General features: G+C 49.0%; 1 protein-coding gene across 7 annotated transcripts in view; it reads right to left on the bottom strand.

Moving 5' to 3' along the window:
• The window catches only part of LOC124005041 (protein-tyrosine sulfotransferase 1), a 137,309-nt gene that overhangs the window by 52,230 nt on the left and 59,566 nt on the right, over nucleotides 1-25,513 (bottom strand). For all 7 annotated transcript variants that reach the window (XR_006833555.1, XR_006833554.1, XR_006833553.1 and 4 more), the window contains exon 3: nucleotides 17,545-17,743. Coding sequence is in view for 4 of the 7 variants with exons in the window: in XM_046313901.1 (XP_046169857.1) it covers nucleotides 17,545-17,743 (199 nt within the window). In the remaining 3 variants the exon portion in view is untranslated. The remainder of the gene's footprint in view (nucleotides 1-17,544; nucleotides 17,744-25,513) is intronic.

The following is a 25,513-nucleotide window of genomic DNA, read 5'->3' as shown; positions in this document are numbered from 1 at the left end:
AGCCTGTCTGTCTGTCTGTCTGTCTGTCTGTCTGTCTGTCTGTGACTACAGTCTGTCTGTCTGTCTGTCTGTGACTACAGCCTGTCTGTCTGTCTGTCTGTCTGTGACTACAGCCTGTCTGTCTGTCTGTCTGTCTGTGACTACAGCCTGTCTGTCTGTCTGTCTGTCTGTGACTACAGCCTGTCTGTCTGTCTGTCTGTCTGTGACTACAGCCTGTCTGTCTGTCTGTCTGTCTGTGACTACAGCCTGTCTGTCTGTCTGTCTGTGACTACAGCCTGTCTGTCTGTCTGTCTGTCTGTCTGTCTGTCTGTCTGTCTGTCTGTCTGTCTGTCTGTCTGTCTGTCTGTGTGTCTGTGTCTGTGACTACAGCCTGTCTGTGACTACAGCCTGTCTGTCTGTCTGTCTGTCTGTCTGTGACTACAGCCTGTCTGTCTGTCTGTCTGTCTGTCTGTGACTACAGCCTGTCTGTCTGTCTGTGACTACAGCCTGTCTGTCTGTCTGTGACTACAGCCTGTCTGTCTGTGACTACAGCCTGTCTGTCTGTCTGTGACTACAGCCTGTCTGTCTGTGACTACAGCCTGTCTGTCTGTCTGTCTGTCTGTGACTATAGCCTGTCTGTCTGTGACTATAGCCTGTCTGTCTGTGACTACAGCCTGTCTGTCTGTCTGTGACTACAGCCTGTCTGTCTGTCTGTGACTACAGCCTGTCTGTCTGTCTGTGACTACAGCCTGTGTGTCTGTCTGTGACTACAGCCTGTGTGTCTGTCTGTGACTACAGCCTGTGTGTCTGTCTGTGACTACAGCCTGTCTGTCTGTCTGTGACTACAGCCTGTCTGTCTGTCTGTGACTACAGCCCGTCTGTCTGTCTGTCTGTGACTACAGCCCGTCTGTCTGTGACTACAGCCCGTCTGTCTGTGACTACAGCCCGTCTGTCTGTGACTACAGCCCGTCTGTCTGTGACTACAGCCCGTCTGTCTGTGACTACAGCCCGTCTGTCTGTGACTACAGCCTGTGTGTCTGTCTGTGACTACAGCCTGTCTGTCTGTCTGTCTGTCTGTCTGTGACTACAGCCTGTCTGTCTGTCTGTCTGTCTGTGACTACAGCCCGTCTGTCTGTCTGTCTGTGACTACAGCCCGTCTGTCTGTGACTACAGCCCGTCTGTCTGTGACTACAGCCCGTCTGTCTGTGACTACAGCCCGTCTGTCTGTGACTACAGCCTGTGTGTCTGTCTGTGACTACAGCCTGTGTGTCTGTCTGTGACTACAGCCCGTCTGTCTGTGACTACAGCCCGTCTGTCTGTGACTACAGCCCGTCTGTCTGTGACTACAGCCTGTCTGTCTGTCTGTCTGTCTGTGACTACAGCCTGTCTGTCTGTCTGTCTGTCTGTGACTACAGCCTGTCTGTCTGTCTGTCTGTCTGTGACTACAGCCTGTCTGTCTGTCTGTCTGTCTGTGACTACAGCCTGTCTGTCTGTCTGTCTGTCTGTGACTACAGCCTGTCTGTCTGTCTGTCTGTCTGTGACTACAGCCTGTCTGTCTGTCTGTCTGTCTGTCTGTCTGTCTGTCTGTCTGTCTGTCTGTCTGTCTGTCTGTCTGTGTCTGTCTGTCTGTCTGTGACTACAGCCTGTCTGTCTGTCTGTCTGTCTGTCTGTCTGTCTGTCTGTCTGTCTGTCTGTCTGTCTGTCTGTCTGTGACTACAGCCTGTGTCTGTGACTACAGCCTGTCAGTCTGTGACTACAGCCTGTGTCTGTGACTACAGCCTGTCAGTCTGTGACTACAGCCTGTCAGTCTGTGACTACAGCCTGTCTGTCTGTCTGTGACTACAGCCTGTCTGTCTGTCTGTCTGTGACTACAGCCTGTCTGTCTGTCTGTCTGTCTGTCTGTCTGTCTGTCTGTCTGTCTGTCTGTCTGTCTGTCTGTCTGTCTGTCTGTGACTACAGCCTGTCTGTCTGTGGCTACAGCCTGTCTGTCTGTCTGTCTGTGACTACAGCCTGTCTGTCTGTGTCTGTGACTACAGCCTGTCTGTCTGTGTCTGTGACTACAGCCTGTCTGTCTGTCTGTCTGTCTGTCTGTGACTACAGCCTGTCTGTCTGTCTGTCTGTCTGTCTGTCTGTCTGTCTGTCTGTCTGTCTGTCTGTCTGTCTGTCTGTCTGTCTGTCTGTCTGTCTGTCTGTCTGTGACTACAGCCTGTCTGTCTGTCTGTCTGTCTGTCTGTCTGTCTGTCTGTCTGTCTGTCTGTCTGTGACTACAGCCTGTCTGTCTGTCTGTCTGTCTGTGACTACAGCCTGTCTGTCTGTCTGTCTGTCTGTCTGTCTGTCTGTCTGTCTGTCTGTGACTACAGCCTGTCTGTCTGTCTGTCTGTGACTACAGCCTGTCTGTCTGTCTGTCTGTCTGTCTGTCTGTGACTACAGCCTGTCTGTCTGTCTGTCTGTGACTACAGCCTGTCTGTCTGTCTGTCTGTCTGTGACTACAGCCTGTCTGTCTGTCTGTGTCTGTGACTACAGCCTGTCTGTGACTACAGCCTGTCTGTCTGTCTGTCTGTCTGTCTGTCTGTCTGTCTGTCTGTCTGTCTGTCTGTCTGTCTGTGACTACAGCCTGTCTGTCTGTCTGTGACTACAGCCTGTCTGTCTGTCTGTGACTACAGCCTGTCTGTCTGTCTGTGACTATAGCCTGTCTGTCTGTGACTACAGCCTGTCTGTGATTACAGCCTGTCTGTCTGTCTGTCTGTCTGTGACTACAGCCTGTGTGTCTGTCTGTGACTACAGCCTGTGTGTCTGTCTGTGACTACAGCCTGTGTGTCTGTCTGTGACTACAGCCTGTGTGTCTGTCTGTGACTACAGCCTGTGTGTCTGTCTGTGACTACAGCCTGTGTGTCTGTCTGTGACTACAGCCTGTGTGTCTGTCTGTGACTACAGCCTGTGTGTCTGTCTGTGACTACAGCCTGTGTGTCTGTCTGTGACTACAGCCTGTGTGTCTGTCTGTGACTACAGCCTGTGTGTCTGTCTGTGACTACAGCCTGTGTGTCTGTCTGTGACTACAGCCTGTGTGTCTGTCTGTGACTACAGCCTGTGTGTCTGTCTGTGACTACAGCCTGTGTGTCTGTCTGTGACTACAGCCTGTGTGTCTGTCTGTGACTACAGCCTGTGTGTCTGTCTGTGACTACAGCCTGTGTGTCTGTCTGTGACTACAGCCTGTGTGTCTGTCTGTGACTACAGCCTGTGTGTCTGTCTGTGACTACAGCCTGTCTGTCTGTCTGTGACTACAGCCCGTCTGTCTGTCTGTGACTACAGCCCGTCTGTCTGTGACTACAGCCTGTGTGTCTGTCTGTGACTACAGCCTGTGTGTCTGTCTGTGACTACAGCCTGTCTGTCTGTGACTACAGCCTGTCTGTCTGTGACTACAGCCTGTCTGTCTGTCTGTCTGTGACTACAGCCCGTCTGTCTGTGACTACAGCCCGTCTGTCTGTGACTACAGCCTGTCTGTCTGTCTGTCTGTCTGTGACTACAGCCTGTCTGTCTGTCTGTCTGTGACTACAGCCTGTCTGTCTGTCTGTCTGTCTGTGACTACAGCCTGTCTGTCTGTCTGTGACTACAGCCTGTCTGTGACTACAGCCTGTCTGTGACTACAGCCTGTCTGTCTGTGACTACAGCCTGTGTCTGTGACTACAGCCTGTCAGTCTGTGACTACAGCCTGTGTCTGTGACTACAGCCTGTGTCTGTGACTACAGCCTGTGTCTGTGACTACAGCCTGTGTCTGTGACTACAGCCTGTGTCTGTGACTACAGCCTGTGTCTGTGACTACAGCCTGTGTCTGTGACTACAGCATGTGTCTGTGACTACAGCATGTGTCTGTGACTACAGCCTGTCTGTCTGTCTGTCTGTCTGTGACTACAGCCTGTCTGTCTGTGACTACAGCCTGTCTGTCTGTCTGTCTGTGACTACAGCCTGTCTGTCTGTCTGTCTGTGACTACAGCCTGTCTGTCTGTCTGTCTGTGACTACAGCCTGTCTGTCTGTGGCTACAGCCTGTCTGTCTGTGACTACAGCCTGTCTGTCTGTGTCTGTGACTACAGCCTGTCTGTCTGTGTCTGTGACTACAGCCTGTCTGTCTGTCTGTCTGTGACTACAGCCTGTCTGTCTGTCTGTCTGTCTGTCTGTCTGTCTGTGACTACAGCCTGTCTGTCTGTGTCTGTGACTACAGCCTGTCTGTCTGTGTCTGTGACTACAGCCTGTCTGTCTGTGTCTGTGACTACAGCCTGTCTGTCTGTGTCTGTGACTACAGCCCGTCTGTCTGTGACTACAGCCCGTCTGTCTGTGACTATAGCCCGTCTGTCTGTCCGTCTGTTTGTGACTATAGCCCGTCTGTGACTACAGCCTGTCTGTGACTACAGCCTGTCTGTATGTCTGTCTGTCTGTGACTACAGCCTGTCTGTATGTCTGTCTGTCTGTGACTACAGCCTGTCTGTATGTCTGTCTGTCTGTGACTACAGCCTGTCTGTATGTCTGTCTGTCTGTGACTACAGCCTGTCTGTATGTCTGTCTGTCTGTGACTACAGCCTGTCTGTATGTCTGTCTGTCTGTGACTACAGCCTGTCTGTCTGTCTGTCTGTGACTACAGCCTGTCTGTCTGTCTGTCTGTGACTACAGCCTGTCTGTCTGTCTGTCTGTGACTACAGCCTGTCTGTCTGTCTGTCTGTGACTACAGCCTGTCTGTCTGTCTGTCTGTCTGTCTGTCTGTCTGTCTGTCTGTCTGTCTGTCTGTCTGTCTGTCTGTCTGTCTGTCTGTCTGTCTGTGACTATAGCCTGTCTGTCTGTCTGTCTGTCTGGGACTACAGCCTGTCTGTCTGTCTGTCTGTCTGTCTGTCTGTCTGTCTGTCTGTCTGTCTGTCTGTCTGTCTGTCTGTCTGTCTGTCTGTCTGTGACTACAGCCTGTCTGTCTGTCTGTCTGTCTGGGACTACAGCCTGTCTGTCTGTCTGTCTGTCTGGGACTACAGCCTGTCTGTCTGTCTGTCTGGGACTACAGCCTGTCTGTCTGTCTGGGACTACAGCCTGTCTGTCTGTCTGGGACTACAGCCTGTCTGTCTGGGACTACAGCCTGTCTGTCTGTCTGTCTGTCTGGGACTACAGCCTGTCTGTCTGTCTGTCTGGGACTACAGCCTGTCTGTCTGTCTGACTACAGCCTGTCTGTCTGTCTGACTACAGCCTGTCTGTCTGTCTGTCTGTCTGTCTGTCTGTGACTACAGCCTGTGTGTCTGTCTGTGACTACAGCCTGTCTGTCTGTGACTATAGTCTATACTGCTGCGTATTTAATGTGAAGAGCGTCTGTCTAAAGCCTCTTGGAAGAGGAGGGTCACTGGTGGCGTCAAGGCGTCGCTAAGGAGAGGGATGACAACATCGCTCTTAAAAAGACATCAGGCTGTGCAGTTATGTCCCGTTACCGTGGCAACACGTTGCCAGAGAACCGCCCACGTCGCCGATACAAGAACAGAGCTAGAAGAGACGTTTCTAGATGGTTCTCATGGTAACCCAGGATACACACATAACACAGTTTCACTCTCTTGGAACTACCTGTTATGTTTCTCTAAAACACCCACTAACAGATAGCAGCAGCAGCAGCAGCAGCAGCAGCACCCCCCCCCCCCCCCTCTCCTGCGTAACCCCTTGTCTACAGGTCTGAGCTAACAGATAGCAGCAGCACCCCTCTCTCCTGCGTAACCCCTTGTCTACAGGTCTGAGCTAACAGATAGCTGCAGCAGCAGCACCCCCCCCTCCCCCCTCTCCTGCGTAACCCCTTGTCTACAGGTCTGAGCTAACAGATGTACGGTGTTAATTCACATAGTGTACTGTAGCAGAGCAGGGAGGGAGGAGAGTGGGGAGGGGTGGGGGGGAGAGGGAGGAGATGGAGGAGGGAGGAAAGGAGGTGAGGGAAGAGAGGAGAGCAGAAGAGGAGGGAGGAGAGGGAGGAGAGGAGAGGGACGAGGGAAGAGAGGAGAGCAGGGAGGGAAGAGAGGAGAGCGGGGAGGGAGGGAGGAGAGGGAGGAGAGGAGAGCAGGGAGGGAAGAGAGGAGAAGGAGGAGAGGGAGGGAGGGAGGAGAGGAGAGCGGGGAGGGAGGGAGGAGAGGGAGGAGAGGAGAGCAGGGAGGGAAGAGAGGAGAAGGAGGAGAGGGAGGGAGGGAGGAAAGGAGGCGAGGGAAGAGAGGAAAGCAGAAGAGGAGGGAGGAGAGGGAGGAGGGGAAAGAGGAGAAGGGGAAAACAGAGGAGAGCAGGAAAGGGAGGGAGGAGAGGAGGGGTCATTTAGCAGATGCTCTTATCCAGAGAGACTTATAGTTGTGAGTGCATGTTTTCGTACTGGTCCCCGGTGGGAATCGAACCCACAACCCTGGTGTTGCAAGCACCATGCTCTACACACACACACACACACACACACACACACACACACACACACACACACACACACACACACACACACACACACACACACACACACACACACACACACACACACACACACACACACACACACACACACTATTGTGTGGGAGAGATGGTAACTATAACCATATAGGTGAGACCAGAGACAGAGCGGGGCCTAGGGAATGTGTATACACACACACACACACACACACACACACACACACACACACACACACACACACACACACACACACACACACACACACACACACACACACAGACACCAACAAAAACATGTCAACACCCTCCCACAGGCTTTTACACATGTCACCGATGATGACATGAATGCACAAACACAGGCTGACACACACACACACTTTTGTGGAGACAAAGAGACAGAGGGTTAGTCCTGGAACCAATCATTAACACCCCCTCTTCAATTTGTGAAACGTTAAATTACTTGCGACGGTGTCCAATTTCATCCAAAGCTCTTGAGACCTCTCTGTCTCTGTCTCCTCTCTCTCTCTGTCTCCTCTCTCTCTCTGTCTCTGTCTCCTCTCTCTGTCTGTCGCCTCTCTCTCTCTGTCTCTGTCTCCTCTCTCTCTCTGTCTCCTCTCTCCTCTCTCTCTCTCGGTCTCCGTCTCCTCTCTCTCTCGGTCTCCGTCTCCTCTCTCTCGGTCTCCGTCTCCTCTCTCTCTCGGTCTCCGTCTCCTCTCTCTCGGTCTCCGTCTCCTCTCTCTCTCGCTCCGTCTCCTCTCTCTCTCTCTCCTCTCTCTCTCTCTCTCTCCTCTCTCTCTGTCTCTCTCCTCTCTCTCTGTCCCCTCTCTCCGTCTCCCCTCTCTCCGTCTCCCCTCTCTCCGTCTCCCCTCTCTCCGTCTCCCCTCTCTCCGTCTCCCCTCTCTCCGTCTCCTCTCTCCGTCTCCTCTCTCCGTCTCCCCTTTCTCCGTCCCCTCTCTCCGTCTCCCCTTTCTCCGTCCCCTCTCTCCGTCTCCCCTCTCTCCGTCTCCTCTCTCCGTCTCCTCTCTCCGTCTCCCCTTTCTCCGTCCCCTCTCTCAGTCTCCCCTCTCTCCGTCTCCTCTCTCCATCTTTCTCTCTGTCAACCTTTCCATCATATCCCTCCCCTTTTAACCGAGGTGTTCACCCACCACTGGAAATCCCCCCAGAAGTAGCACCATGGTGTTGATCATCCCTGGGGTCGCTCCTCTTTTCAGAGCACTGCGGCTAGCGAGCGACATGTGTGACTGCTTCGCGTGATGTATTGTTCTCTCTACCTTCTTGCCCTTTGTGCCGTTGTCTGTGCCCAATAACGTACCATGTTGTTATCGTGTGTTGCTACCATGTTGTGCTGCTGCTACCATGTTGTTGTCATGTGTTGCTGCCATGTTCTGCTGCTGCCATGTTGTTGTCATGTGTTGCTACCATGTTGTGCTGCTGCTACCATGTTGTTGTCATGTGTTGCTGCCATGTTCTGCTGCTGCCATGTTGTTGTCATGTGTTGCTACCATGTTGTTGTCATGTATTGCTACCATGTTGTTGTGATGTGTTGCTACCATGTTGTTGCTGCCATGTTGTTGCCATGTATTGCTGCCATGTTGTTGTCATGTGTTGCTACCATGTTGTTGCTGCCATGTTGTTGTCATGTGTTGCTACCATGTTGTTGTCATGTTGTTGTCATGTGTTGCTACCATGTTGTTGCCATGTGTTGTTGTCATGTTGTTGTCATGTGTTGCTACCATGTTGTTGCCATGTGTTGCTACCATGTTGTTGTCATGTTGTTGTCATGTGTTGCTACCATGTTGTTGTCATGTGTTGCTGCCATGCTTTGTCTCTGTTGTCGTGATGTGTGTTTGTCCTGTATGTTTGTTTGTTCCCCCACCAGGCCCCCGTCCCCACAGGAGGCCCCCGTCCCCACAGGAGGCCCCCGTCCCCCCACCAGGCCCCCGTCCCCACAGGAGGCCCCCGACCCCCACCAGGCCCCCGTCCCCACAGGAGGCCCCCGTCCCCCACCAGGCCCCCGTCCCCACAGGAGGCCCCCGTCCCCCCACCAGGCCCCCGTCCCCACAGGAGGCCCCCGACCCCCACCAGGCCCCCGTCCCCCCACCAGGCCCCCGTCCCCACAGGAGGCCCCCGTCCCCCACCAGGCCCCCGTCCCCACAGGAGGCCCCCGTCCCCACAGGAGGCCCCCGTCCCCACAGGAGGCCCCCGTCCCCACACCAGGCCCCCGTCCCCACAGGAGGCCCCCGTCCCCACACCAGGCCCCCGTCCCCACACCAGGCCCCCGTCCCCACAGGAGGCAGTCATTGTTAAAAATAAGTATTTGTTCTTAAACTGACTTGCCTAGTGCAAATAAATAAAAGGTTAACATTAAACATGTAATATAAATAACGAATACACTGGAGGGGCTGTGGTCCAAACTAGGGCACCAGAATAAATACACTGGAGGGGCTGTGGTCCAAACTAGGGCACCAGAATAAATACACTGGAGGGGCTGTGGTCCAAACTAGGGCACCAGAATAAATACACTGGAGGGGCTGTGGTCCAAACTAGGGCACCAGAATAAATACACTGGAGGGGCTGTGGTCCAAACTAGGGCACCAGAATAAATACACTGGAGGGGCTGTGGTCCAAACTAGGGCACCAGAATAAATACACTGGAGGGGCTGTGGTCCAAACTAGGGCACCAGAATAAATCCACTGGAGGGGCTGTGGTCCAAACTAGGGCACCAGAATAAAGAGGCTGGTGCTTGGGATGCTGCAGCCGAGGTTAATGAAGGGTAGTTTATCTGCACCATTAGTCAAAATGACAGAGTGCCTCATGCAAAAGGTGAAGGTTTATACTGTAGAGCTCTGTGTGTGCGTGTGTGTGTGTGTGTGTGTGTGTCTGTGTGTGTGTCTGTGTGTGTGTCTGTGTGTGTGTCTGTGTGTGTGTCTGTGTGTGTGTCTGTGTGTGTGTGTGTGTCTGTGTGTGTGTCTGTGTGTGTGTCTGTGTGTGTGTCTGTGTCTGTGTGTGTGTCTGTGTGTGTGTCTGTGTGTGTGTCTGTGTGTGTGTCTGTGTCTGTGTCTGTGTCTGTGTCTGTGTCTGTGTGTGTCTGTGTGTGTCTGTGTGTGTGTGTGTGTGTGTGTGTGTGTGTGTGTGTGTGTGTGTGTGTGTGTGTGTGTGTGTGTGTGTGTGTGTGTGTGTGTGTGTGTGTGTGTGTGTGTGTGTGTGTGTGTGTGTGTGTGTGTGTGTGTGTGTGTGGGGTAGATGTTTAGGAAGAAGAATTGGCCCCAGATGAATTGAATATACAGAGAATGAGAACATTCTAACAGCCAGGTGGTCTGCTATATATCTGCCTCCCTCCAAACATCCCTCCCCCAAACTAGCCCCCCCACCCATCTCCCTCCAAACATCCCTCCCCAAACTACCCCCCCATCCATCTCCCTCCAAACATCCCTCCCCCAAGCATCTCCCTCCAAACATCATATCTCCCTACCATCACTCCCTCCCCCAAACAACCAACCATTCTCCATCTAAACCTCTACCAACCACCATACCTCCCTCAAACTACCTCTCCAATCTACCTCCAAACCTTCTCCCTACCCTCCTCTCTGACCCCTCCAGGCTGTGACCCCCTTCCAGGCTGTAAGACTCAAAAACACACACACACACACACACATACTTACACAACAACATTTAACAGAGGTCACTTCTTTACACCCAAGTCATTAAGCAGCATGCCCTAAACACACACACATGATAGCGTGTGTGGTGTGTGTGTAAGCATGTGTTTGTTATGCGTGCCTGTGTGCGTGTGTCTGTGTACCCCAGTTTGTTCTTTAGCCACTAGAGAGAATCAATCCATAAAGGATCAAGACAAATGGACAACAGATTGAGAGTTAAAGAGTAGCTGGCTATTATCTCCTTACTGTAATACTCTTCATATGGTTACCGTGCATCGTAACTTCACAACGCCCCTTCTCCTCTGAGAGACAATTAGGATAACAAGAGATCAATAGAGACTGTTAGTAAAAATAAAAAAATATAAAAACATTTGAGAAGTGCTGCTGTATGTTGTTTTCTCAGATGATACATTGAAGTTGCTGCCACAAACCAACAGACCAACCCGTCCGCATCCCTAAACGACACCCATCTCTATTTGGCGCACTACTTTTGAACCAGGAAATTGACCTATCAAATTGCAAGGTAGTGTAGCGGTCAGTCAGTTCAGCAGTTATGAAATGTGAGAGAGGAAGTGGTGATGTACATTTTTTCTCAGAGGTCTACTGGGGTCCCTTCTGCTTCCCTGGTAAAAGACTCCTCTCCCTCTCCGCCTTCCCCGGTAAAAGACTCCTCTCCCTCCCCGCCTTCCCCGGTAAAAGACTCCTCTCCCTCCCCGCCTTCCCCGGTAAAAGACTCCTCTCCCTCGTCACCTTCCCCGGTAAAAGACCCCTCTCCCTCCCCGCCTTCCCCGGTAAAAGACCCCTCTCCCTCCCCGGTAAAAGACTCCTCTCCCTCCCCGCCTTCCCCGGTAAAAGACCCCTCTCCCTCTCCGCCTTCCCCGGTAAAAGACTCCTCTCCCTCCCCGCCTTCCCCGGTAAAAGACTCCTCTCCCTCCCCGCCTTCCCCGGTAAAAGACTCCTCTCCCTCGTCACCTTCCCCGGTAAAAGACCCCTCTCCCTCCCCGCCTTCCCCGGTAAAAGACCCCTCTCCCTCCCCGGTAAAAGACTCCTCTCCCTCCCCGCCTTCCCCGGTAAAAGACCCCTCTCCCTCGTCGCCTTCCCCGGTAAAAGACCCCTCTCCCTCCCCGGTAAAAGACCCTCTCCCTCATCGCCCTCCCCGGTAAAAGACCCCTCTCCCTCGTCGCCCTCCCCGGTAAAAGACCCCTCTCCCTCCCCGGTAAAAGACCCCTCTCCCTCATCACTTTCCCCGGTAAAGACCCCTCTCCCTTGTCACCTTCCCCGGTAAAGACCCCTCTCCCTCGCCACCTTCCCCGGTAAAGACTCCTCTCCCTCTCCGCCTTCCCCGGTAAAAGACTCCTCTCCCTCCCTGCCTTCTCCGGTAAAAGACTCCTCTCCCTCCCCGCCTTCCCCGGTAAAAGACCCCTCTCCCTCCCCGCCTTCCCCGGTAAAAGACCCCTCTCCCTCCCCGGTAAAAGACCCCTCTCCCTCGTCGCCCTCCCCGGTAAAAGACCCCTCTCCCTCGTCGCCCTCCCCGGTAAAAGACCCCTCTCCCTCCCCGGTAAAAGACCCCTCTCCCTCGTCACCCTCCCCGGTAAAAGACCCCTCTCCCTCCCCGGTAAAGACCCCTCTCCCTCGTCACCTTCCCCGGTAAAGACCCCTCTCCCTCGTCACCTTCCCGGTAAAAGACCCCTCTCCCTCCCCGGTAAAAGACCCCTCTCCCTCGTCACCTTCCCCGGTAAAGACCCCTCTCCTCGTCACCTTCCCCGGTAAAAGACTCCTCTCCCTCCCCGCCTTCCCCGGTAAAAGACTCCTCTCCCTCCCCGCCTTCCCCGGTAAAAGACCCCTCTCCCTCCCCGGTAAAGACCCCTCTCCCTCGTCGGTAAAAGACCCCTCTCCCTCGTCGCCTTCCCCGGTAAAGACCCCTCTCCCTCGTCGCCTTCCCCGGTAAAGACCCCTCTCCTCGTCACCTTCCCCGGTAAAGACCCCTCTCCCTCGTCACCTTCCCCGGTAAAGACCCCTCTCCTCGTCACCTTCCCCGTAAAGACCCCTCTCCCTCGTCACCTTCCCCGGTAAAAGACCCCTCTCCCTCCCCGCCTTCCCCGGTAAAAGACTCCTCTCCCTCCCCGCCTTCCCCGGTAAAAGACCCCTCTCCCTCCCCGGTAAAAGACCCCTCTCCCTCGTCGCCTTCCCCGGTAAAGACCCCTCTCCCTCGTCGCCTTCCCCGGTAAAGACCCCTCTCCCTCGTCACCTTCCCCGGTAAAGACCCCTCTCCCTCGTCGCCTTCCCCGGTAAAGACCCCTCTCCCTCGTCGCCTTCCCCGGTAAAGACCCCTCTCCCTCGTCACCTTCCCCGGTAAAGACCCCTCTCCCTCGTCACCTTCCCCGGTAAAGACCCCTCTCCCTCGTCACCTTCCCCGGTAAAGACCCCTCTCCCTCGTCACCTTCCCCGGTAAAGACCCCTCTCCCTCGTCACCTTCCCCGGTAAAGACTCATTTCTTGCGAAGTAGAAAACATGAAAAAAATACTTGTCTTGCATCCTATTCCCTCTGTAGTGCACTACGTTTTGACCAGGGCCCAGAGGTAGTGCACTACGTTTTGACCAGGGCCCAGAGGTAGTGCACTACATTTTGACCAGGGCCCAGAGGTAGTGCACTACGTTTTGACCAGGGCCCAGAGGTAGTGCACTACATTTTGACCAGGGCCCAGAGGTAGTGCACTACATTTTGACCAGGGCCCAGAGGTAGTGCACTACGTTTTGACCAGGGCCCAGAGGTAGTGCACTACGTTTTGACCAGGGCCCAGAGGTAGTGCACTACGTTTTGACCAGGGCCCAGAGGTAGTGCACTACGTTTTGACCAGGGCCCAGAGGTAGTGCACTACGTTTTGACCAGGGCCCAGAGGTAGTGCACTACGTTTTGACCAGGGCCCAGAGGTAGTGCACTACGTTTTGACCAGGGCCCAGAGGTAGTGCACTACGTTTTGACCAGGGCCCAGAGGTAGTGCACTACGTTTTGACCAGGGCCCAGAGGTAGTGCACTACGTTTTGACCAGGGCCCAGAGGTAGTGCACTACGTTTTGACCAGGGCCCAGAGGTAGTGCACTACGTTTTGACCAGGGCCCAGAGGTAGTGCACTACGTTTTGACCAGGGCCCAGAGGTAGTGCACTACGTTTTGACCAGGGCCCAGAGGTAGTGCACTACGTTTTGACCAGGGCCCAGAGGTAGTGCACTACGTTTTGACCAGGGCCCAGAGGTAGTGCACTACGTTTTGACCAGGGCCCAGAGGTAGTGCACTACGTTTTGACCAGGGCCCAGAGGTAGTGCACTACGTTTTGACCAGGGCCCAGAGGTAGTGCACTACGTTTTGACCAGGGCCCAGAGGTAGTGCACTACGTTTTGACCAGGGCCCAGAGGTAGTGCACTACGTTTTGACCAGGGCCCAGAGGTAGTGCACTACGTTTTGACCAGGGCCCAGAGGTAGTGCACTACGTTTTGACCAGGGCCCAGAGGTAGTGCACTACGTTTTGACCAGGGCCCAGAGGTAGTGCACTACGTTTTGACCAGGGCCCAGAGGTAGTGCACTACGTTTTGACCAGGGCCCAGAGGTAGTGCACTACGTTTTGACCAGGGCCCAGAGGTAGTGCACTACGTTTTGACCAGGGCCCAGAGGTAGTGCACTACGTTTTGACCAGGGCCCAGAGGTAGTGCACTACGTTTTGACCAGGGCCCAGAGGTAGTGCACTACGTTTTGACCAGGACTCAGAGGTAGTGCACTACGTTTTGACCAGGGCCCAGAGGGTGCCATTTGGGATGCACCGTTGTCAAAAACACCGTTCCCTGAGCATGGAAGGCTATTAACTTGGATAACATCCAGATTCCTTGTAAGTCTCTCTGGCTACTACAGAAAACTAAAATCCCATTTGGAAAACAAAGCAACGAGAAGACAGACAAATATCTAGTATCTACCCAAACATCCGGTAAGTATTCAGTATTTACAAATATACAACAATGGTGGTCTTAACGTTTAAAATGAGGGAGAACGATATTTTTTGTTAATTAGCCTTATTCCTATTACAGTACATTAGACGACTGTCATTCATATTCTATTCACCCAGCTCAATGTAACATCGATAAGTTAAGGCTACAACACGATACTCTAATTTTCCCTATACCCATCGTGAGGTTATTACCGTACAACCCAGCCTATGAATCAAAGTTTACAATGTCGGTGCACACAGGTCGAGAGAAACATGACTAATCAAGGTGACAGACAGTGACACATTCAATACCTCCTCGCACACTCTTGCCTCCATCTAGCTGATCTAGGGTGTAATCTTTAGTCATAACAGTTGCAAACGAGAGTTTCTATTGGACAAATTCAGGTATGTTTATCCAAGTTTAGTTCAGTCTAGGGTCATAACAGTTGGGGGTCTAGGTTCAGTCTAGGGTCATAACAGTTGGGGGTCTAGGTTCAGTCTAGGGTCATAACAGTTGGGGGTCTAGGTTCAGTCTAGGGTCATAACAGTTGCAAACAAGAGTTTCTATCAGACAAATTCAGCTATGCTAATTCTCGTTTAAGAAACAGTTTTTTTTTTTTTACAGAATAGGCGGAATGAATACACCCCTGATCACACCCAAACACAGTTCACTTTCATAGAAGCCACATACTGATCCCTTTGCTCGTTGTAGAATTCCTTCTCACATCTACGTGCTCTCCTCCTCTCACCATTTCCCTTCGCTTGAGGACTTCAGTGAACAACACATCAGCTGTCTGTGGCCATGCAACAAAAAAAACTAAAAAACTTCATATCTTGAACAGTCTACATCGTTGAAACCATATTAGCTAACGTCATAGCTAGTCAATGTATCTATTATAAGTAATGAGTTAGTAAACCGCCACTATCATGCAGCACAGTGTACAGTCAGCAAATAGTTTAGCAGTTACACTGGCGGGCCCCGGTGGCAATGAATTAATTCAACCAAAAGCTTACCTTGACTTGGAAGAGTTCCAGTGTTGGATAGCCTTAGCCAGCTAGCTAACATAGCATCCCTCTCTGTTGGATAGCCATAGCCAGCTAGCTAACATAGCATCCCTCTCTGTTGGATAGCCATAGCCAGCTGACTAACATAGCATCCCTCTCTGTTGGATAGCCATAGCCAGCTAGCTAACATAGCATCCCTCTCTGTTGGATAGCCTTAGCCAGCAAGCTAACATAACATTCCTCTCAGTTGGATAGCCTTAATATAATAAATAATAATATATGCCATTTAGCAGACGCTTTTATCCAAAGCGACTTACAGTCATGTGTGCATACATTCTACGTATGGGTGGTCCCGGGGATCGAACCCACTACCCTGGCGTTACAAGCGCCATGCTCTACCAACTGAGCTACAGAAGGACCAGAAGGCCTTAGCCAGCAAGCTAACATAACATCCCTCTCTGTTGGATAGCCTTAGCCAGCTAGCTAACATATCATTCCTCTCTGTTGGATAGCCTTAGCCAGCTAGCTAACATAACATCCCTCTCTGTTGGTTAGCCTTAGCCAGCTAGCTAACATAACATCCCTCTCTGTTGGATAGCCTTAGCCAGCTAGCTAACATATCATTCCTCTCTGTTGGATAGCCATAGCCAGCTAGCTAACATATCATTCCTCTCTGTTGGTTAGCCTTAGCCAGCTAGCTAACATATAATCTCTCTCTGTTGGATAGCCTTAGCCAGCTAGCTAACATATCATCCCTCTCAGTTGGATAGTTTTAGCCAGCTAGCTAACATATCTATTTCTGTTGGATAGCCTTAGCCAGCTAGCTAACATAGCATCCCTCTCTGTTGGATAACCATAGCCAGCTAGCTAACATAGCATCCCTCTCTGTTGGATAGCCTTAGCCTGCTAGCTAACATAGCATCCCTCTCTGTTGGATAGCCATAGCCAGCTAGCTAACATATCATCCCTCTCAGTTGGATAGCCATAGCCAGCTAGCTAACATATCATCCCTCTCTGTTTGAGCCGGGTGCTTGAGTAGGCTAAACCAGGTAGCTTAGTGAAAAACAAATACAACGAAATATAGCTAGCTAGCTCTCTCACTTGTCATTCATTTTTAAAGAAATGGATTTGTTCAAAACTGTTCAACTATTGTCTTTGAGTCAACTACTCACCACATTGTATGCACTAGTGCTAGCCTAGCTGTAGCTTATGATTTCAGTTCTAGACTCATTCTCTGATCCTTTGATTGGGTGGACAACATGAGCTCCGATAGGTTGGAGGACATCCTCCGGAAGTTGTCATAATTACTGTGTAAGTCTATGGAAGGGGGTGAGAACCTAGTTGAGGCTACTAGGTTTTGTATTGAAGAGGAAGACGGAAGCTAGCTGTCTTCTGGCTACACCATGGTGCTACCCTACAGAGTGCTGTTGAGGCTACTGTAGAACTTCATTGCAAAACAGTGTGTTTTTAATCAATTATTTGGTGGCGTGAATATATTTAGTATAGTTTTATCTAAAAATAATCATTTGTATTTTTATGACTGAGGAGGATGTTCTTCTCCTTCCTCCTCTGAGGAGCCTCCACTGATGTACAAATATATATATTTTTAAAAAAAAAATATATATATATTTTAAAACAGTATAGAACCTGGAACTGAAGCCAAACAGGGTGGAGGTGAGGATTAGAGATCACATGCGAACCTGTCGACGGAGAGATGCTAATCAGATGAACGTTTACACGAAGTCGCGGTAAGATCACACAACAAATAAAGCTGATATCTTTACAACACACACACACACAAGTGAAAGGTCTTCTGGGTCCTACAGTACTAGAATGTATCAGTTTAAATCCTGAAGCAGAGAAACAAAAAAATAACTGCGAAAGATTGAATATGTTTCACAGATATGAAATCTAGAGGCTTGAGAGAGGGCTCCTCGTTGAAATAGTATTTAATACAACATTCTGCTCCAGACATAGATGGCCATGTGCTCGTCCAGCACCAATGACGGCTGGCTAGGTGAGTGAGTGTAGCGATGTAGAACGTATTACTTAGAATAGAAGTGCACATACAGGTCCGTCTGATAGACGTGGAGGATGGATTCATTTGGATATGATCACTGAATTCAAACAGATGCTGGGAATTCATTCGTTTGAATATATTCATTTATTCACCGGTAATTTAAATGAGAGTCAGAGATTGGACAGTTAATTTAAATGAGAGTCAGAGATTGGACAGTTAATTTAAATGAGAGTCAGAGATTGGACAGGTAATTTAAATGAGAGTCAGAGATTGGACAGTTAATTTAAATGAGAGTCAGAGATTGGACAGTTAATTTAAATGAGAGTCAGAGATTGGACAGGTAATTTAACTAGAGGATGTTGATTGGACAGGTAATCTAATTAAAGAGAAAGACAGTCCTTAGATCTGCTTTCTGCTTCAGAGGATACTGTGTTCTGGGGTGACGTGTGTCCCTGTCCATCTTTTCCCAACTCACCCTCCTGGTGTTGTCAAGGACCTTGGGGTCTGGCCGGCCGTAGTTGGGAGGGTTGGCGTGGGGGTCGTACCCCAGACGGGACAACATGGGGGCGATGACGGGCATGTCTCTCAGTACGTCCGCAGGGATCTTGCCCACCCACTTGGATAAGGCCTCCACGTTGACCGGCTTGATCACCTGGTCTGTAGACCTCTCCACCCTGCAGAGAGAGAGAGAGAGACAGAAAACACCACAGTTAGCATTCCTCTCCCCAGAAGACCGTTGACTAGATAGCATCATTCAAGGCATCCTTGCTTAACATACTGGTACTTGCTTATAATTGAATTAGTGAGAGTAATGAGATGGAAACCCATTTCCCTGATGACCTCTAGCAAGATAGGAAGACAGGCTGCTTTTGAAATTGATCTAACAGATGAACACACACCAGCATCCTCTAAGGCACTGCTAGTTGAACAGCACCATTGTTAGACACGTGGATAGCATGATGTTAGCATTGTTAAGGAAGGGTTCAACATTATTCCTTGATAGCATGATGTTAGCACTATTAAGGAATGGTTCAACAGTATCCCTTGATAGCAACAGTATCTCTATCAACATGTTAAATGTGCAACCAGAGGGAAAATGAATTCTAGAGCACTTGTACTCTACACACAGAGATGCGTACGGAGCTCTCCATCGCCCTCCATTTGGTAAATCCGACCACAACTCTATCCTCCTGATTCCTGCTTACAAGCATAAATTAAAGCAGGAAGCACCAGTGACTCGCTCTATAAAAAATGGTCAGATATAGCAGATTTTTTTAACCTTTATTTAACTAGGCAAGTCAGTTAAGAACAAATTCTTATTTTCAATGGTGGCCTAGGAACAGTGGGTTAACTGCCTGTTCAGGGGCAGAACGACAGATTTGTACCTTGCCAGCTCTGGGATTTGAACGTGCAACCTTCCGGTTAATAGTCCAACGCTCTAACCACTAGGCTACCTGCCTCCTCTACACTCTAACCACTAGGCTACCCTGCTACAGGACTGTTTTGCTATCACAGACTGGAACATGTTCCGGGATTCTTCTGATGACATTGAGGAGTACACCACATCAGTCACTGGCTTTATCAAAGTGCATGAATTACAGGCAACGTCCGCACTGAGCTAAAGGGTAGATCTTCCGCTTTCAAGGAGCGGGACTCTAACCCGGACACTTATACGTGCATTGAGGACGTCGTCCCCACAGAGACTGTACGTACATACCCCAACCAGAAGCCATGGATTACAGGCAACGTACTGAGTTAAAGGGTAGAGCTGCCGCTTTCAAGGTGCGGGGCTCTAACCCAGCGACGAACCATCAAACAGGCAAAGCGTCAATACAGGGCTAAGATTGAATCATACTACCCCAGCTCCGACACTCATCGGATGAGGCAGGGCCTGCAAACTATTACAGACTACAAAGGGAAGCACACCCGCGAGCTGCCCAGTGACACGAGCCTACCAGACGAGATAAATTACTTCTATGCTCGCTTCGAGGCAAGCAAAACTGAGGCATGCATGAGAGCATCAGCTGTTCCGGACGACTGTGTGATCACGCTCTCTGTAGCCGACGTGAGTAAGACCTTTAAACAGGTCAACATTCACAAGGCTGCGGGGCCACAGGAAGTGTGCTCCGGGCATGTGCTGACAAACTGGCAGGTGTCTTCACTGACATTTTCAGCATGTCCCTGATTGAGTCTGTAATACAAACATGCTTCAAGCAGACCACCATAGTCCCTGTGCCCAAGAACACAAAGGCAACCTGCCTAAATGACTACAGACCCGTGGCACTCACGTCCGTAGCCATGAAGTGCTTTGAAAGTCTGGTAATGGCTCACATCAACACCATTATCCCAGAAACCCTAGACCCACTCCAATTTGCATACCGCCCAAACAGATCCACAGATGATGCAATCTCCATTGCACTCCACACTGCCCTTTCCCACCTGGACAAAAGGAACACCTATGTGAGAATGCTATTCATTGACTACAGCTCAGCGTTCAACACCATAGTGCCTACAAAGCTCATCACTAAGCTAAGGACCCTGGGATTAAACACCTCCCTCTGCAACAGGATCCTGGACTTCCTGACGGGCCGCCCCCAGGTGGTGAGGGTAGGTAACAACACATCCGCCACGCTGATCCTCAACACGGGGGCCCCTCAGGGGTGCGTGCTCAGTCCCCTCCTTTACTCCCATGACTGCACGGCCAGGCACAATTCCAACAGTTTTTACCCCCAAGACATCAGACTCCTGAACAGGTAAATCAAATCAAAATCAAATCAAATCAAATTTTATTTGTCACATACACATGGTTAGCAGATGTTAATGCGAGTGTAGCGAAATGCTTGTGCTTCTAGTTCCGACAATGCAGTGATAACCAACAAGTAATCTAACTAACAATTCCAAAACTACTGTCTTATACACAATGTAAGGGGATAAGGAACATGTACATAAGGATATATGAATGAGTGATGGTACAGAGCAGCATACAGTAGATGGTATCGAGTACAGTATATACATATGAGATGAGTGTGTAGACAAAGTAAACAAAGTGGCATAGTTAAAGTGGTTACCCGGACTATTTGCATTGTGTGCCCCCCCCCATCCCCCCTTTATGCTGCTGCTACTCTCTGTTCATCTTCATTGGGATAGGGGGCAGCATTTTCACTTTTTGATGAAAAGCGTGCCCAGAGTAAACTGCCTCCTACTCAGTCCCAGATGCTCATACATGCATATTACAAAAACCTGAGAAAAAAATCCAACCATCTGAGGTTTGTAGTTTTTCAACTCAGCCCCTATTGACAATACAGTGGGATATTGGTCATCTTGCACTTCCTAAGGCTTCCACTAGATGTCAACAGTCTCTAAAACGTTGTTTCAGGCTTCTACTGTGAAGGGGGGCTGAATGAGAGGGGAATGAGTCAGGTGTCTGGCAGAGAGCCACGGGCTTGTGACGTGCTGTCATGTGAAAGTTACCTCGCGTTCCATTGCTTTTCTACAGACAAAGGAATTCTCCGGTTGGGACATTATTGAAGATCTGTGTTAAAAAACATCCTAAAGATTGATTCTATACTTTGTTTGATATGTTTCTACGACCAGTAATATAACTTTTGGAACTTTTCGTCCGACCTTTCCGATGGACTTGCATGCGCGTTTGGATTTGTTCACCAAAACGCCCTAACAAAAGGATGTATATGGACATAATTGATGAACTTTATAAAAAAAAAAAACATTTATTGTGGAACTGGGAATCCTGGGAGTGCATTCTGATGAAGATCATCAAAGGTAAGTGAATATTTATAATGCTATTTCTGACTTCTGTTGACTCCACAACATGGCAGATATTTCTGGTTTGGGCTCTGAGCTCTGTACTCAGATTAAGCTTTTTCCGTTATCAAAAATTGAAATCTGACACAGCGGTTGCATTAAGGAGAAGTTTATCTTCCGCTAGCGGAACCCCGTTCCCAGACAGGATAATATCTTATATGCATAGTCACTTTAACTATACATTCATGTATATACTACCTCAATTGGCCCGACCAACCAGTGCTCCCGCACATTGGCTAACCGGGCTATCTGCCCCACCACCCGCCAACCCCTCTTTTTACGCTACTGCTACTCTCTATTCATCATATATGCACAGTCACTTAAACCATACCCACATACTACCTGACCGGTGTCTGCCTGACTAACAGCCTTGACTAACCGTTGTCTGTATGTAGCCTTGCTACTCTTATTTTCAAATGTCTTTTTACTGTTGTTTTATTTCTTTACTTACACCCCCCCCACACACACACACACACCAAATACACACCAAACACACACTTTTTTTTCTCTCTGCACTATTGGTTAGAGCCTGTAAGTATTTCACTGTAAGGTCTACAACAACACCTGTTGTATTCGGCGCACGTGACAAATAAAGTTTGATTTGATTAGCATGGTTTTAGCATTGTTATGGAATGGTTCAACAGTATCCCTTGTTAGCATTGTTAAGGAATGGTTCAACAGTATCCCTTGTTAGCATTGTTAAGGAATGGTTCAACAGTATCCCTTGTTAGCATTGTTATGGAATGGTTCAACAGTATCCCTTGATAGCATGATGTTAGACTTCTTATGGAATGGTTCAACAGTATCCCTTGATAGCATGATGTTAGCCTTCTTAAGGAATGGTTCAACAGTATCCCTTGATAGCATGATGTTAGCATTCTTAAGGAATAGTTCAACATTATTCCTTGATAGCATGATGTTAGCATTCTTAAGGAATGGTTCAACATTATTCCTTGATAGTGTGGTTTTAGCAGTGGACCAGTGACCAGCCCTTGTTACTGCAGGCAGCTAACTGCAAACTAATTGACTCTAACTGGGTCATGGTACACGATTAAAGATGGCCCGCAAGCTACAGCCTCTCTCCAGCTCTAGGCTTCACAGTTAATGGGTTGAATGAATGGCCCCTCCATAGAGATATGGGTTTGTCTCTCACTGTATCAGATCACCTCCCTGTCCCCATGTATGTCTGTCTCCATGTATCCCATGTGTCCCTTCATATGAGCACGGAGACAAGACATTAGGACATTAGGTCAGCATTACAGAGCTTCGCTGAGTGGTACTGGGCCTTTCCCCCAATGACTGACAGATTTGGAGGAGCGATATTAAAAATGAATCAACCATTACCTCAATCTACTCAGGGTTAAATTATTAATCATTTCTGAAATATTTCATAAGCGGGGAAGGGGGGAGGGGGGCAAACTGCACGTCTGGATCCCAGTCTTTGTTTTCAGGAAAGTAAAAATAAGACCATTTGTGACATTAAGTGCCAAGATGTTTGACCGTTTATGGATGAAGTGCCAAGATGTTTGACCGTTTATGGATGAAGTGCCAAGATGTCTGACCGTTTATAGATGACGTGCCAAGATGTTTGACCGTTTATAGATGACGTGCCAAGATGTTTGACCGTTTATGGATGAAGTGCCAAGATGTTTGACCGTTTATGGATGAAGTGCCAAGATGTTTGACCGTTTATAGATGATCATGTTTGACCGTTTATAGATGACGTGCCAAGATGTTTGACCGTTTATGGATGAAGTGCCAAGATGTTTGACCGTTTATAGATGAAGTGCCAAGATGTTTGACCGTTTATAGATGAAGTGCCAAGATGTTTGACCGTTTATAGATGAAGTGCCAAGATGTTTGACCGTTTATGGATGAAGTGCCAAGATGTTTGACCGTTTATGGATGAAGTGCCAAGATGTTTGACCGTTTATAGATGACGTGCCAAGATGTTTGACCGTTTATAGATGACGTGCCAAGATGTTTGACCGTTTATGGATGAAGTGCCAAGATGTTTGACCGTTTATAGATGAAGTGCCAAGATGTTTGACCGTTTATAGATGAAGTGCCAAGATGTTTGACCGTTTATAGATGACGTGCCAAGATGTTTGACCGTTTATAGATGACGTGCCAAGATGTTTGACCGTTTATGGATGAAGTGCCAAGATGTTTGACCGTTTATAGATGAAGTGCCAAGATGTTTGACCGTTTATAGATGAAGTGCCAAGATGTTTGACCGTTTATAGATGAAGTGCTAAGATGTTTGACCGTTTATGGACGACGTGAAGAAACTAAGTGTTACGATGTTCACATTGAAGAGGAAAAGAGAGTGGCCACCCCACCATGAGCACCACTGATTTCGGCCACCCCACCATGAGCACCACTGATTTCGGCCACCCCACCATGAGCATCACTGATTTCGGCCACCCCACCATGAGCATCACTGATTTCGGCCACCCCACCATGAGCATCACTGATTTCGGCCACCCCACCATGAGCATCACTGATTTCGGCCACCCCACCATGAGCATCACTGATTTCGGCCACCCCACCATGAGCATCACTGATTTCGGCCACTCCACCATGAGCATCACTGATTTGTCACACCTGTGGATGACGCAGCAGGTATACAGACGGACAAGTACATAGCCCATCTATAATTTAGCCCAAACAACTACCTCTCCCCCTACTGTATTTATTTATTTATTTATTTTGCTCCCCATTATTTTTATTTCTACTTTGCACATTCTTCCACTGCAAATCTACCATTCCAGTGTTTTACTTGCTATATTGTATTTACTTTGCCACCATGGCCTTTTTTTTGCCTTTACCTCCCTTATCTCACCTCATTTGCTCACATGGTATATAGACTTGTTTATACTGTATGTTTGTTTTACTCCATGTGTAACTCTGTGTTGTTGTTTACTCCATGTGTAACTCTGTGTTGTTGTTTACTCCATGTGTAACTCTGTGTTGTTGTTTACTCCATGTGTAACTCTGTGTTGTTGTTTACTCCATGTGTAACTCTGTGTTGTTGTTTACTCCATGTGTAACTCTGTGTTGTTGTTTACTCCATGTGTAACTCTGTGTTGTTGTTTACTCCATGTGTAACTCTGTGTTGTTGTTTACTCCATGTGTAACTCTGTGTTGTTGTTTTACTCCATGTGTAACTCTGTGTTGTTGTTTACTCCATGTGTAACTCTGTGTTGTTGTTTACTCCATGTGTAACTCTGTGTTGTTGTTTACTCCATGTGTAACTCTGTGTTGTTGTTTTACTCCATGTGTAACTCTGTGTTGTTGTTTACTCCATGTGTAACTCTGTGTTGTTGTATGGTGTCGAACTGCTTCGCTTTATCTTGGCCAAGTCACAATTGTAAATGAGAACTTCAACTTGCCAACCTGGTTAAATAAAGGTGAAATAAATACAATACAGTAAACAAGCCTTGAAGCATTGATCTTTAACTGTAGAGGCACAACAAAAAAAAGAGTTGCCATCAATTTAGGCGAGTCGTTCCTCCAGCGACGTAATCCATCAATTGACAGAAATACATCATTTTTTTCATAATTTGCTTTACTTTTATATATGATCTGAAATAAAAATGACTATTTGGTTGGGAATAGGTTACTGGGCAGTTGTTGACTAGTTTTTGTAGCAGCCGTTTGCCTGTTTAAAAAAAAAAAAAATGGTTTCATAGAATTATTTTCTTCAACATAGAATGGGCATATAACCTGAATAGAGAGCGTGTACAGTAGATCATCCATGGATCAGCACGTCAGCCATGTTGGCCACCAGAGACTGAAGACCTTGATCTATTGAAATAGAGAATTGTTTAGTTGAGGAGTTGAGCGAGTTTAGTGGGGAGGAGAGGGCAAACTTCTGAGGGTAAGGAACCCTGCTTGAACACACTACACAATCACGCTAACAAAACAAACACACACTCGTACAAGAACGACGCAGCGTTGTAACACGTTTACGTGACAGACCTGTTGACGGAGCCAGGCATATCTCGAGAAACCACAGCCTGTGACAGCCTCCTTCCCTGCTCCTCTTTAGAACACACAGAGTTCATATGGAGAACAGATTACAGCAACAGCTGAGTTCTGTGTTCAGTTGACCCAGCACACAGGATCAGTGTCCCATATGGCTCTCTATTCCCTGTATAGTGCACTACTTTAGACCAGATCTCCATGGAACCCTATTCCCTGTATAGTGCACTACTTTAGACCAGATCTCTAGGGAACCCTATTCCCTATATAGTGCACTACTTTAGACCAGATCTCTAGGGAACCCTATTCCCTATATAGTGCACTACTTTAGACCAGATCTCCATGGAACCCTATTCCCTATATAGTGCACTACTTTAGACCAGATCTCTATGGAACCCTATTCCCTATAAGGTGCACTACTTTAGACCAGGACCCTATGGAACCCTATATAGTGCACTACTTTAGACCAGGACCCTATGGAACCCTATATAGTGCACTACTTTAGACCAGGACCCTATGGAACCATATAAGGTGCACTACTTTAGACCAGGACCCTATGGAACCCTATATAGTGCACTACTTTAGACCAGGACCCTATGGAACCCTATATAGTGCACTACTTTAGACCAGGACCC

Source organism: Oncorhynchus gorbuscha, linkage group LG19 (genome assembly GCF_021184085.1).
Source record: "Oncorhynchus gorbuscha isolate QuinsamMale2020 ecotype Even-year linkage group LG19, OgorEven_v1.0, whole genome shotgun sequence".
Classification (NCBI taxonomy): Eukaryota; Metazoa; Chordata; class Actinopteri; order Salmoniformes; family Salmonidae; genus Oncorhynchus; species Oncorhynchus gorbuscha.
The sequence above is the reverse complement of the archived record's forward strand: the minus strand, read 5'-3'. Positions and strand labels throughout refer to the sequence as shown.